The sequence below is a fragment of the Pelophylax lessonae genome (assembly GCF_965119305.1).
Source record: "Pelophylax lessonae genome assembly, chromosome: 12".
Classification (NCBI taxonomy): Eukaryota; Metazoa; Chordata; class Amphibia; order Anura; family Ranidae; genus Pelophylax; species Pelophylax lessonae.
The window spans coordinates 64250021-64265966 of NC_138779.1; the positions used below are offsets into that span (position 1 = coordinate 64250021).

At 38.9% G+C, this 15946-nt stretch overlaps 1 protein-coding gene across 3 annotated transcripts in view; it reads left to right on the forward strand.

The window, feature by feature from the left end:
* The window catches only part of DRD2 (dopamine receptor D2), a 577257-nt gene that overhangs the window by 347350 nt on the left and 213961 nt on the right, over nucleotides 1-15946 (forward strand). For all 3 annotated transcript variants that reach the window (XM_082274197.1, XM_082274196.1, XM_082274198.1), the window contains exon 2: nucleotides 201-498. In XM_082274197.1, coding sequence (XP_082130323.1) covers nucleotides 232-498 — 267 coding nt within the window. In that variant the 5' untranslated portion in view covers nucleotides 201-231. The remainder of the gene's footprint in view (nucleotides 1-200; nucleotides 499-15946) is intronic.

The following is a 15946-nucleotide window of genomic DNA, read 5'->3' on the forward strand; positions in this document are numbered from 1 at the left end:
GCAATAGGCTTTAGAACTTTTCTAGAAGGCATCATAAACTTGTGATAGGCCATTTGAGAAAAAGATTAGACAGTCTTTGTAAAAAAAAAGGAAATGATGCTTTATTACCTTGAAGAGATTAAAGAATTTATCAGCAGGTCAGTAGGTAAAAAAATATTTTGGCAACAATAGGTCAAAACCATTTTGCTTCTGTTTTTCAGGGCTCACTTGCAGAGAGGCCTTCTTACCTTCATGGATCTAAGGAATCTGTCCATGTACAATGATGAATTCAACAATGGCACCAATGGTACGGACATTGAACAGAAGACACAATACAATTATTATGCCATGCTCCTTACTCTCCTCATCTTTGTCATTGTCTTTGGAAATGTTTTGGTGTGCATGGCGGTTTCCCGGGAAAAGGCTTTACAGACCACCACCAATTACCTAATTGTCAGCTTGGCAGTGGCAGACCTTTTGGTGGCAACCCTTGTGATGCCTTGGGTTGTTTATTTAGAGGTATGTATATAATCTTTATTTTTTATAAAATGTTATTATATGTTTGTGGTGTTTTACAGCTGTAACCCCAGGTTGTACATTTAAATATGGTACAGATAGGATATAACTAAAAACCGTTAGCACCAATAAATGATCACCTACATGGCGATATTTACAGCCAGAAACATATCCTATTAGCAGAATTAAAAAAAAAAAGAAAAAGTTCAGATTTGGCACATGTTACTGGTTACTTCCATTTTTGGGGTGTAACATGTAACATGCTCCAGCACCCTCCCTCCACACCCCCTGATCCTCCCCGTCTGCCTGTCTGCGACAGCAGGTGGAGGTTCCTCTCCCCTGCAGCTGCCATCACAGTGTAAATTTGCTTGGCTGTGAGGAGCTCTGCTTGTACAGATGCCTCATTCATTCACAGGAATCTGTGAATGAATAAACCACCAAGGTAGACAGACTCATAGTTCTCAATTGATTGCGAAGGCACTGACACCCACAGAAAGCTGGAGGACGTGTCTGCAGGAGCCTGACATTGCACCTGTGATCCACTGATGGTGGGTAGAATGCTTTGCAGGCTTCTTGGGGAAAAAAATGTATTAAATGCATATTTGTTTTTCAAAGTTTCAAAGTGTTTGCCCTCCCATTATAAATGTTAGAAATTTTGATATGTTTGCTAGCTTTATGGAAAAAAAAAACATTTTTACATAAATATATTGAAAATATTTGCCATGAGATCTGCTTTACCCACTAACAGACCGCCCCATAGCAGATTTACTGCTACAGGGCATCTCTCCTGTGCAGAATCAGGTATATATACAGTACATAATTCTGCACTTCCACCTACACGGTGCATGCTCTCCTCCTGTGGGCCGCTTCTGCTGAAATTATGCAGAAGTAGTGAGCAGAAGCCGATCTGTGGGTGCCGGGCAGAGACTCATAATGGGAATTTGTCTGTGTAAACAAGGTAGATCTCCGTTCCAATAGGGGTGAAGGCATGGATTTTGGGTCCATGCAAAATACTTTTCTTTCCCTAGTTAATGCAGCACGTACTATACACAAAAACACTGGCAGAGGGGGGCCGCAGGAGAAAGAACCAGGAAAGATACCAGTGACATCACTTCCTGGCATTTGTGTTCCACGCTGGTTCAAGTAGCATGGCCGTCCTTCCTGGTTCTTTCTCCTGCGGCCCCCCTCTGCTGGTCGTTTAGGATCTCCACCATCAAGCCACACATTGGACCACCTGTCACTGGATTCCTTGCCACATCCTATAATGAGCATGGTTTATTTCAATGCCAGTAAGTGCATTTTTTCTTTTGACAAAAAAAGTCTTTTGTTTTCTGCACTAAGAGGCACCTTCTGTTTGTTTTCTTTGAAAATGTGCAATAGACACCCTCCAGAGGTGGTTCTGGCCAGCTCAATAGATTGCTTTAAGACCTGGATTGTTTCCTGAATGTACATAATATAAATGGATACTAACATTTATAGCTAAAGTTGATCCAAGGAACATCTGATTGCCTCTCAGGGGATCAGGAAGGATTTTTTGCCCCTGCTAGAGAAAATTGGATCATGCTTTGCTGGAGTTTTTTGCCTTCCTCTGGATAAACTGTAGGTATAGGATTGTGCATATAGGATTGTATGATTTTTTTTTTTTTATTGGTTGAGCTAGATGGACTTGTGTCTTTTCTCAACCAGACTATGTAACTACGTAATGTCAAAGTATCACAGCACTGTAAAATGCAAAATGGCCTGGTAATAAAGGAATATTACTATCTGGTATTCAAGTGGTAATGAAACTAATTTCACAGAAAAACTACTGATTTCACTACTGATTGCAGTGCTCAGTCAAAATTTGCTTTAACCACGCTAGCGGTATCCCCGAGCGTGACTCGGGGTAGGAATTTCCTGCTATTATCGGTATCCCCGAGTCACGCTCGGGGTGAATGGGCAGAGCTGTGCAGACAGCACAGCGGAGTGTCTTACCTTATCCTGGCGATCCAGCGATGAGCTCTCATTGCTGTGACCGCCAGCCGAGATCTCCGCCGCTCGTCTGTCGGTAGGAGGACTTCTTAGTTCCGTTCCCTGCAGCAGCAATGCTGCATGGGAGCGGAACTAGGGAGGGAAATTCAAAAAAAACAAAAACACAAACACATTTTATATTATATATATGCATATATATATATATATATATATATATATATATATGCATATATATATATGCATATATATGTATATATATATGTATATATATATGTATATATGTGTATATATATATATATATATATATATATATATATATATATATATATATATATATATATATATATATAAAAATTATATTATTGATTCAATTATAATTCATGCGTTTATATATATATAACGCATGAATTATAATCGAATCAATAATATAATTTATATATATATATATATATATATATATATATATATATATATATGTATATATATATACACACACACACACACATATATATATATATATATATATATATATATAATATATAACGCATGAATTATAATGGCACTGTCCAAATCAGTGCGATGCCAACTTTGCAATGCCACACCAATTCCCAAAAGTAGTTTCTGCACTACTTTTGGTGACTTTGGAGGGGGAGGGGGAGGGGGGGGGGACCTGCACATATGTCTGTCAAATCGCCCCCAAGTCATACTGAAATGTTGGTTTGAATTTGAAACTGCAAGCAAATAGTTAAAAACATTTTTTATATTTTTTTGTAGAACATTATACTTGCAATTCAAATAGCAAACATGGGGGCTGATTTATTAAAACTGGAGAGTGCAAAATCTGGCGCAGCTCTGCATAGAAACCAATCAGCTTTCAGCTTTGAGTTTTTTTTTTTGTCAAAGAATACTTGAACAAGATAAAGTAAGAAACTGATTGGCTGCCATGCTCAGCTGCCCCTAATTTTGCACTCTCCAGTTTTAGTAAATGAATCTCATGTTATTTAGAGAGAATGTCCAACCACATGGACCCTGGATAAGCCAGAATAATTAGAACTTCTAAAGTTTAGCATCTTTTTTTTTTTTTTTTTTTAGGACAAAGCACAGGTGACCCTATTATATTGCCACTAAAATAAAAATGTGAAATAAGTGTTTGATTTCCCATTATTCTTATTTATTTAGTTAATGTTTAACAGTTATGTTTGCTGGTGTGGCCTTTTATGATAAAATTGTTTATATGTGACTGCATGATAAGGGAAATACTTTTTGGTGAGTAGTCCTTTAATGCACATCCAATTGTATTTTTGCTTTAAGGAGAAGAGATGAGTTTGAATGGAGCTGAGCTTATTAGTAATAGGTACACAGAAAATGTCCTTAATAATAGAGGAATGTTTTATTTAAGAATTAATTTTTTGTACATTCTTGTAAAGTGTTTTTTTTTTATATAATTTATTATGTAAAACCCATATATTTATATAATTTGTAAACACAATTACAAAGTCTTTTTGTTTTCTTCCAAAATGTGACTTTGTTATAGTTAGCAACTAGAGATATTAGTGCATATAAAAAAAGTTCCGTAGATAGTACATAACTATTTTTGTTGTAAGTGCACTAATACAGCTACAATCACCACTAGCAACTAAAAATATGGAAATCAATCCACCAAATTCTCGACTCTGCCCAAATTGAGTCAATCCTCTGGTTTTGTTTTAATTAGAATTTGACTCCTCATTACTAGTTTATTAGAATTTGGAAACTCTGCTTTCAAGCTTGTAATATTGTTGAACATTGTTTTAAATGCAGAGGGAACATACAGAGCCTCTTTGGCTTAAAAAGCTTTCTTGTCAGCACTGTTTTATTCTAAAGCCATAATTCTGCTTTAAGACAATATCCTTTTTTCACATTTTCTACTATACTGGTTGTGCCTTAGTGGGTAGAATGGGGAATCAGGGGGGCAGTTTTACAGCTTACTTGCATTTCATGAAAAACTGCTCCAAACTCTGGTAAGGTTTATTTTAACCCCATAATCAATAACCACAGCACAGTATAAAACAATAAAATCTCAGACAGCAGTTTTGGGGTGACTTTATTTGAAACAATTAGCCTAGGAGCTATTCTAAAAAAAATAATATCTCCTTGCCTTGGCCAAAATCACACATGACTTCAAAAGTCAAGCTCAAAATTTCATTTCCTAACATAGCTTATGTTCTAAACACATTTGCTGTTATTCCCAACATATACTACCTGTTGTTCATTTGAACTTCAGACACAAAAACACTAAAGAGAATCAGATAAAAGAAGAAAAAAATCTCCCGTATGTCTAGGCAATAACGTACTGAAAGAGCAAAGGCTTCAGTTATAAATAGAAGTGGCTAATCTTTGTATGTTTGACATTTGAGGAGCTACCATGTAATAATTCTGTACTGTGCCAGAGAGCCAAGAGAGCATGTAATTAACTGCTTCACTGCTGGCCCAGAGTGATTGTGTTTAGCTATGAAAAAGTGGTGGTGAACACATATATAATATAAATAAGGTGATTCATTCACTAGGAGAATATAAATCCTCGGGACAACCAAGAAATTAAGGTATAAAACAGAATCATGTGAATTATAAAAATATTAGTATAGCATGATTTCAAAATAATTTCTTAGAATTGTTTGAGCAAATAAAAGTCACTTATAGGATGTATTGTGAGCTTTGTTAAAAAAAATGTAGGTGTCTTTTCTTTTTAAGTGATTTTTAGTGTAATGTAGATGTGTCTTATGTTTGAGAGTGATCTACAGTATTATCATATATAAATTAGAGATGAGTGAATCTGCTCAATCATGTGGTTTATGTTCTATGTTTACGATCATTCTCTTTTTGTGAGTATAATGGATTGTTTTATTATTTTATTTAAAAAAAAAATTACTATAATGCACTAGGCTGGTGCGTCTTCTTCTTATTTTTTTTTCAAATCTGGTCAAGGGTTGTTGCCAATCTTGTTTGTAAATTCTGGCCATTTTTAGTGCTAGTAGGCAAACTACCATAAAAAAGGCAAGGGAAGCTGGCACTGCCACTGGGGACATGAACCAGTGATAAAATATTTGTAAAAAGTGCTGTACAGTAGGGTAAGGGTTTTTTCAACGTGGAGGCACAGTAGACGTCGGAGGTGCAGTAGACATTGCATATCTAGATTTTAGTGAGGCTTTTGACACTGTCCCACATAGAAGACTTATCAATAAACTGCAGTCATTGAGCATGGACTCCCATATTGTTGAGTGGATTAGGCAGTGGCTGAGTGACAGGCAACAGAGGGTTGTAGTCAATGGAGAACATTCAGAACAAGGTCATGTTACCAGTGGGGTACCTCAGGGATTTGTACTGGGACCAATTTTGTTTAATAACTTCATAAGTGATATTGCAAAAGGCCTCGATGGTAAGGTTTGTCTTTTTGCTGATGACACAAAGATATGTAACAGGGTTGATGTTCCTGGAGGGAAACGCCAAATGGAAAAGGATTTAGGTAAACTAGAAGAATGGTCAGAACTCTGGCAACTGAAATTTAATGTGGATAAGTGCAAGATAATGCACCTAGGGCGTAAAAACCCAAGGGCAGAATATAGAATATTTGACACAGTCCTGACCTCAGTATCTGAGGAAAGGGATTTAGGAGTAATTATTTCAGAAGACTTAAAGGTGGGAAGACAATGTAATAGAGCAGCACGAAATGCCAGCAGAATGCTTGGATGTATAGGGAGAGGTATAAGCAGTAGAAAGAGAGAAGTGCTTATGCCGCTGTACAGAACACTGGTGAGACCTCACTTGGAGTATTGTGCGCAGTACTGGAGGCCATATCTCCAGAAGGATATAGATACTCTAGAGTTCAGAGAAGAGCTACTAAACTAGTACATGGATTGCAGGAAAAAACTTACCAGGAAAGGTTAAAGGACCTTAACATGTATAGCTTGGAAGAAAGAAGAGACAGAGGGGATATGATATAAACTTTTAAATACATAAAGGGAATCAACTCGGTAAAGGGGGAGAGCATATTTAAAAGAAGAAAAACTACCACAAGAGGACACAGTTTTAAATTAGAAGGGCAAAGGTTTAAAAGTAATATGAGGAAGTATTACTTTACTGAGAGAGTAGTGGATGCATGGAATAACCTTCCTGCAGAAGTGGTAGCTGCAAATACAGTGAAGGAGTTTAAGCATGCATGGGATAGGCATAAAGCTATCCTTCATATAAGATAGGGCCAGGGACTATTCATAGGATTCAGATATATTGGGCAGACTAGATGGGCCAAATGGTTCTTATCTGCCGACACATTCTAGGTTTCTATGTTTCTATGTTTCAAGTGGCCATCAAGCCAGCATTGAGAATACAGAAGTACTTTAAATACCATGCTTGGGGGAAGACTTAAAGCTTAAAACTGTACATGATTTTATGGAACAGTATGGTTTTCATGGACAATCTAAGCGACAACATACACTTGAAGTGCATATTTGGCTGTAAAATTATTTTTTTTTCTTTTACATTTAGCTTTGTTTACTTATACCAGCACCTTAATATAATAATTTCAGTAAAAAAAATAAAAAATAACCTCCAGTAATTTTATAAGCAATACATGATTTTTCATCAAGCAGTAATAGCCCTACATTGACTGACCAAAATTGGCCAAAAGTTCATTGAGGCTGTCCTGTTCTCACAGATGCAAAACTGTCCTGCTACTGGCCAATTTCTATTAAATATTCATTAAGAATTAGGAGACAGCAGGTGATACCACAGTGAACATTTTGAAAGCCACAGAACATTATTGATGAGGGTGAATTGGCCAAAAGATATTTGAGACAAAGAGTGCAGACGAATTCCTACAATAAAAAGGTTAATATTACTACAAGAAAAAATATACTGCAGATAATGCAATAGTGCAAATTGTGCCAGCAGCAGAACAGATTTAAGGATAGTAGACCCAACTAGTGTAGGTCTAACTTATATCCTTTTTGTGGGGATACAGTGAATGTGGTTTAGGTACACACTGTTCTTGCACTGAAACAAAAAGCTTATCTATGTTTCTTAAATGGAAGAAAACATTTTTTTGGGTTTGGACAGCAGCTAAAAGTGACCACAAACCTTCAATTTAATAATAGGGGCAAAAAAATGCAAAAAATAGGTTGATTGCCCAAAGAGCTAGCAATTAGAATGAAAGTACAATTTCCTAACTGACCCTTATGCAGATTGTCATTTTTCCCTTTCTTTTCCCTACAGCAGCTTTAATACACTGTCACTATGGCTGTTATGGGTTCATACTTATGCAAATTGGATGCAGGTTTCACCGCTGAGGTAGCCACCGAATGCATTTGAAAAGGGTCCTGTGCATCTTTGGCTATGAATCAGGTGCCAATTCAAAAATTCAGACCTGATTTGCACCTGCAGCCGCAGCAAGTGTGAACCTAGCCTTATAGTGTGACTGGCCTATCCAAAAGTCCCCTTTTGGACTTTTTAGGCTTGCTAGTCGTAGTTGAAAGAAAATGGCGTGCATTATTCTTAAAAAAAAAAAACACTCATGGGAAAATATACACATACATTCTCTGAATCACAAATCCACAATTCCTCAAACCCATGGTAGCTGCCAACCTTACTAGTACTAGAATGGGAAAATAGGGTGCTGTGCTAGGAATAAGTAAATAAATTGAATATAAATCAGTCCAATAGAATACAGTCTTTCCACCGGGGTCAGCTGTTTAGGCAAAAGTGTGCCACCATCACCAGATCACCTCCAAACACACTGACTCTTACCATGCTCTATTGAATATTAGGGTGTTCATATCCTACTAAAAGCTCATCCAGAACTCAAGATCAGCATTTAATGAGGTCAGGTGATGAATCCGGATCAGGCTCCCAGGGAAATTACACAGGAATCCCAGGTACAAGGTCAAGTCAAAAGAGGGTTTAACAGGTACCCAAAAAGTGGAAAGACACTCATAGCATAGTAAGTTTATAAAAAAAGGACAGATTTATTTAAATATATTGCACTCACATTACTGCAGGGCAACATCGGCGTGTATAACAGCATGTGTATGCACTCTGGTTTCTAACCAAAAAAATGTCCGCTACGTCCCAGACGCAAGGTCATCACACCTTCCTGTCCCGCCCATATGGCATATATGGAAGATACATTTTCAAGGAAGATATAGGACTCAAAGTTAAAAGGAAAAAAAGTATTTACATTTTCTTTTTTTGTTTTAGTCATGCAACTAAAATATGTTGCTTATAAATATTCCATGCCTTCCCTGACAATGCAACAGTGTTTTTCATATGCTTTCCAGGCTATCCTCCCAATAAATATGTTGCTTACAGAGTTCAATAGTTCAGAATAAAATTTAGACACAACAGAATGTGTTAGAGCAATGACTTGTTCAGGAATTAATAATGCATTATTAGTTTTTGCTACCCTTTCATCTACCGATTTATAATTCCTCTAGTTCTTTTTTAAAGACTATTGTCCTTTTGAAGCCTCCCCTTTTTTATCTCCTTAAAGTCATGTGCCCCTCATGTTTTAATATCTTTCCACCCTTACATAAAAAAGCTAAGGATATATAGAAAGTTTCCTTGGGAAAGTTGCAGACACCACATGCAGCTAACCAGCTCGCCAACCAATTAGGCACAAATTCACTCCTAAATCCAGAATGTATAAAGGATTGCTTGCTATCAGCCTCAACCAGGCTTGAAGTGGAACTCTAGGGAAAAAAACTTGTTTGACCTTTGATTGGTCCAGATAACCTCTAATGTTTTTATACAACATCTGGATGGCTGCTGGGCATGCAAAAATCTAAGTTTTAATCCTGTCAGATACTACTGTCAGCTTCAGCCCCTGTTCACACCGGGGTGATTTGTCATGTGATTTGACAGTTCCAAATCACATGACAAGTCATACCCCATTGTCAGCAATGGAATCATTTAAATAGCTGTTCGTGTCACAACTACTTTAAAAAAGTTTCCTGCACTACTTTTTTGCTGATTTCATTGCAACTTGCATAGACTTCTGTTGTATGAAGTCCTAATCTGCAATGAAATTGGCAGTGCAAATCACACTGATGTGTGGCTTTGAAATTGCTCTGAAGCAGTGCAATTTCAAAGCTGCACCAGTGTGAACTGGAGCTTAAAGCTGAACTCCATCTTTTGATATACTGTACTTTAGATAGTCCATTTTGGCCAGCTTGGCCCAAACAAACTATGTCCCTCACTAACATGTAAGGCCACTGGATGTGTTGTATAAACTGTATGTAGCTGAGGCAGCATTTATCATACCGCACTGTGTTCCGGGTTTCTAGCCGAGACTTCCTATCACAGTGGCGCTCAGCCATTCAGAGAAAGTGATATTTTCTAGCAATGAAAAATGAAGCTTCATCTGATTAACTGAGTCAGAGAGGTGGGCTGATGATATCACAAACTCTGACTTAGCCAATCAGAGGAAGCTTTGTATTAATTTCCAGAATACATTGGTTTCTCTGAATGAGCGCCTCTGTGATAGACTTTACTGTGTTCCAGGTATAAGACAGGAAGTCTTGGCTCGAAACCCGGAACACAGCGCGGTATGCAGTATGTAGTCTCAGCAGATCCAGCGACCACGGGAAAGAAATTCACACATTTCCCCTATCAACACAGACAGTGTTGACAGGGGAATCCCTCCTGCTAAGCAATTCTCTGTCTGGGGGGGGTGGGTTAAACCGTCTCCATCGAGAGAAGCAAGCGAGTCCGGTAGGCTGGCTGTACCCAAGTTGATCGATCCATCAACTTGGTACATTCAGCCTGCCCCTTAAAGCGGAGTTCTGCCCCGCCCCCTTCAAAAATGCTGACTTTTACTATTAGGGCCCTACCTGTCCAGGCATCCAGCCATGTCCTCACCCAGGCTGACTCTTGAATTGACTCTCGGGTGCTGGCGCCTCCTTCTAGGCAAAGGGAAATCGGCAGTGAAGTCTTTCAGCTTCACAGCCGGTTTCCTACTGTGCATGAGCAAATCATGCTGCACTCTGTGAATAGGCCGGCTTTGGGGGGGAAGGAGGAGGGGGCGAATCTTCTGGCTCACTTCACCGCGGCAAATTTAGCCGGAAATGGGAATTGGTACCTGTCAAAACCAGACAAGAGTCAGAGAAGTGGAGCTTCCCCTTTGGGAAGGAGCTCCACTTTAATGGTTTGAATTTCACCTGGTTCCTGCTGAACCGGCAGAGATTCAAACAGTGTATGGCCGGCCTTAGTTTGCTCATACAGTTAAGGATAGTGTAGTTTACCCTCCTTCTTCCTACCCCCCTCTTTCTATTTACAAAACATTAATTATTCTGTTCACAGAATATGAGGCATTCTCTAAATGGGCAAGGGTAGGTCCTGTCATTTATTCACCCCTCCTCTCCCTTTGTCCACACACAGAATGCATATTATGCAAGAAGTTGATACTATGGAGAACCACTCGAGAGTCTCCTCTCTCTTTCTCTGGTCCTTAAGATGAAAGATTGAGCTTTGCAAATATATTCATGCCTAGCGTAGTTACATTGCCTTATGCAGTTAGTTGAAGTGGATATTTCCATTTCTAGCATATATTTATTTTACACTTAAGCCTGGTATCATGGTTTGCCTTTTTTGCAGTTTTGCAGTTGTAAAATGATAAATATGCAAATAAAATGAGTTGTGAACCACAAAACTTCAGGAAATTGTCTCAAACTGCTACCAAGATGCTTCCTTAGTCCAAAATTTAAAGCATAAAAGGCTAACTTAACCTTTAGTGTAGTTGATCTTTAATAAAGGCACTAGCCCCTGAGTGCAGGCAGCCTGGATTTCTAATCAGATTTAACCCAATCCAGCAATCTTGCCACTGACATAGACATAGTCAGCATCTTTATTTTGTGTAAACATTCAGTTCTATGCAAATGTACACTAATGGCTGCTTCAGCATACATCCAAAGCATACATGAGCAAAATAAAAATTTCAGGCTGCTATCAGTCTAAAGGCAATGCGATGTAAACTGCAGAACATATTAATTAAACAAAGAGACACTTCTAAAATCTTAAATTGTTTCTGGAACTCTTTATTCCTCACGTTCTTACTTCTGCGGGTACTATTATCTAAATCCTCCTTTCTCTGTTCCAATATTTGGATCTTGTCTCCCAGTAAAGGGACTTATCTGTCACGGTTGTTGGAAACAATAACTTCATTCTTGCTTGTTTTTTAGCTTGTTGACCCACTCACTGAGATAATTACATTTGCAAAAAGTGTGGATTAGTGACTCTGGATATGTTCCAGATCTCTTATATCATTCTTATTGCATAAGTAGTGGATAGTGATGGGCTGTACACCCACATAAAAAATTCTAAACATGAAAAGTTCTGACCCGAACCGCAAACCCTATTGAAGTCTGTGAGACCTGAACTTGAAAAATCAGAAGTCCCCATTTTAAAGGCTTATATGCAAGTTATTGGACATAAAAAGGGTATGGGGACCCGGGTACTGCCCAGGAACATCTATCAATGCAAACCTTTTTTTTTTTATATGTCATTTTAAAAAGTAGTAGTGATTTTAATGATACTTAAAGTGAAACAATAAAAAAGAAAAATTCCTTTAAATATAGTGCCTGGTGTGTCCCCTTAGTCTGCCTTTAAAGTGGCGCATCTGTACCGTGTATAGAACCTTCTGCAACAAAACTGACATATATAAAGAAAAAAAGTGAAATTGATTAAATTGATTTTCATGGCTGCAAATCATTGCCGGAAATACAAAAATTATAAAAAAAATGGCGTGGGGGTCCCTTCCCAATCCTTACCAGGCCCTGGGTCTAGTATGGATTTAAAGGAGAATCCCAAACCAATTTTCGTCTTTATAAAAATGGTGTGGGATCCCCCCAAAATCCATACCAGACCCTTATCTGAACGTGCAGCCTGTCAGGCCAGGAAAGAGGGGGGACGAGCGAGCGCCCCCTCCACCTCCTGAACCATACTAGACCACATGCCCTCAACATGGGGGGGGGGGGGTCTGCTCTCTCCATCTCTGTTGATGGGGACAAGAGCCTCTTACCCACAACCATAAGTGGTTGTTGTGAGGGTCTGTGGGCAGTGGACTTATCGGAATAAAGATAAAAACATGAAACTGGAATAAAAATTTTACTATACATTTCTTCAGCAATATAATCCAGGTACATTGAGGGAATGCATAAAGAATGTCTAAGACACTCTTGAGAATTCCAACATACCTCCAGATGACAAAAGTCTGTGCGGACAACAGATTAATGTATCTGTTCTAAACAGGTACAGGTGTTGTAAACAGGGGCATGCACTGTGTGTGGAGGTGCACTAACACTGGAGTGTCACACAGACAGCATAGTAGTGGAAAGTTTTAAAGCTTGGTAGGTGGAGACTGATGGAGAGGCAGAGACACTGGTTCCCCATCAGGTCTTATCCCCATGAGACGGGATATGATACCAATTTACAAATACCGTACTAGCGACCCGAGCGTAGGGAAGAAACAAACTATTCAGTGAAGGGGAATATAAAATGACTCGAGGCCATTCATGTAAAATTAAAAGAAAAGCAGTTTAACCTTAAATTGTGTAAAGGGTTATATACCATCAGAGAGGTAAGGATGTGGAACTCTCTTCCACAAGCAGCGGTGTCAGCAGAGAGCATCGATATTTTCAAAAAACTATTAGATGGGCATCTTAACAACCACAACATACAGGGATATACAATGTACTATTGACATAAACACTTATACACACACTTATTATAGGTTGAACTGGATGGACTGGTGTCATTTTTCAACCTCACCAACTATGTAAATAAATAAATCTATTGAACCGGTGGAGGTGTGCAGCCAATTTATTTTCCAAAGTGCCCCGATAGCAAACCGTGTGCAAAGGGGGGTTCACATGCGTGCTTCCAATCCAGGCTGTGTGCATCATATAGAGACACACAGCTTGGCACAGCCATGCCCCCTATTTCTTCCTCACACAATTTGATTGACAGCAGCAGAAGTCAAAGTCTCCCACTGTTATCATTCTGTCTTCTGAGAGCAGGGAGAAAGACCAGAAATGCTGCAGATGGGCACAGTGCTGGATCGAGACTGCTACTTTCACACCTATATATGTGTATGTGTATATATACATACATGTGTGTGTATATATACCCCTACACAGAAGTTCTGATGTTATGCCTGCCTCCAAAGACGCCCAAAAAATGCCCAAAAAAACGCCAGCTAGAAAACGCCCAGGTGTGTTTTTGCAGCAGGCGTTTTTTTTGGGCATTTTTTAGGGGGTCTTTGGAGGCAGGCAAAACATCTGAAATTCTGTATAGGGGTATATATATATACACACACACTTATATGTATTTATACACATACACACATATAGGTGTTATAGCAGAGAAGCCATATGGGTGTTAATTATTTCATTAGCGCAAGCATAGGTTTCTGCTATTTTCACACCTATATATGTGTATGTGTATATATACATACATGTGTGTGTGTATATATATACCCCTACACAGAAGTTCTGATGTCATGCCTGACTCCAAACATGTCCTCAAAAAAGCCCTATAAACGCCTGCAGCAAAAAGCAGGGTGACAGGGGCGAAGCCACTATCCGGTTCTATAAGTGTCCTAAGAGAAACAATCTTTTCTCTATAGCGGTCACCGTGACATGGAAGGGTTTTGTCACCCTGCCATAGCAGTCAGAGTCAGTTAACCCTACACTACACTATGGTCCCCTTACACTTAACACTTTCCCTACAGAAACTAGATTATTAAATCTAACTATAGTGGAAAATAGTACCCTAACTACACTAGATATCCCTTTCCTCATACTAATAATTGCCAAATGACACTTTGAAGCAGAAGTAACAGAACTGCTTCCACTCTCTTCCACGTCCCTGTATTAAAATGGTAGAGATTTGGCGGGGCTATCTTATATACTGGGGTGCGTATTCACTAATGATTGGCCTCTGGACCCCCTAGTCACTCCAATCACATTCCTAGCATTCTCCTGCCCCCTCAATTGGCTTTTACTGATGGTTCTGGTCCAATCACGGGCTTTTAAAGCCCAGTTCCTGTCCCATTGCATTTTGGTCGGTTCTGGTTGCCGAATTCCAAACTTTTTCAGCAAAAAGTTCGGAATTCGGCCGAACCTCGAACAGTCAATGTTCGGGTCGAACCGATGGTCGACCCGAACCGTTCGATCATCCCTACTAATGACACTGGCAGGGAAGGGGTTAACACCAGGGGGTGATCAAAGGGTTAAATGTATGCCTAGGGGGTGTTTTATGACTGTGATGGGGTGGGCTTATGAAATGAACACAGGGACCTGTGTTCCTAAATAATGCCAACAGTTTCTTCTGATTATTAATATGTATGCTTTGAATACTACACTATGGGCTATATTTTTCTTTCTTTGGTATCATGCAGAGTCTCCCAACTTTGACATTTGGTCTGCACTGACTGCCTGTGATGGAAATCCAATTAGTCGGATGAAATGTATTGCCTACTTACATTGTCTGCAAGCTTATTGTGTCTTGTAAGCAGCCTGTTAGGACATACCTTGTGTGGTTTTATATCACGGTTTCTTCTCTGGATATACTGTACTTCCATTTACCGAGTGTACTACACCATGAGATCCCTTTTTATTTTTATGTGATTTTGTATACTCTGCCTCCCTTGCTGAGTGGATCCGGCTTATATAAGGAGAACCAACACCAGCTCTGCTTGATGACAGGCCTGTTATTTCTTTCCTTCTGGTAAGCAGCTTGTATCGAACCTTACTACAGAAATTGATTGATTTATTTAAGCGCTGCATGCAAACCTTCTTTAGTTTTCTAGCTATGCTGGGAACTCAGCCTGCTCTCTTCCAAAGATCAGACATGTCCTGACACGGCTCTCCTGAACAGCCTTTCACTGGGAAGCTCAATGTACTGCTGCTTCTCCTCCCCAGCTCTTATGAAGCTGAGAACAGAGGGAATGTGATCACAAAAAAAGGCATTTATAAAAAATGTTATATCTATTCACAAATGTTTTGCCTTTCTTTTCTATTTTAATCTGAATGGATTGTTTTGCAAGGTGACCATTTACAATCATGTTAATGCAGGCAATGCATTAAAGTAAAAACCTTTCGATTTTAGAACTACTTTAAGAACTACCTGATTCTGCAGTATGTGTCAGTAAAGCTACCAAAACAGGTAGCAGGGATTTTTTAATCTAATGCAGGCCATTTTAAAGGATCATACCAAAATAAAAGTGTCATTAGGGATTTATGGCCTTCCTTTAAATAGTTGTCCTGCAGTCAAGTATTCAACATTTTTGGACTTTAGCTGCAGAGTTTCTAATCAGGGCCTGATTTTATTGTAGATTAAAGTTTTACTTAGAAAACAGGAACTTCTGTACATGAGTGTATGCCTAAAAGGAATACAGGTTCATTTTACCACATTTCATACTCAATAAATCAGGCAGCAACAGAATGCAAACAGT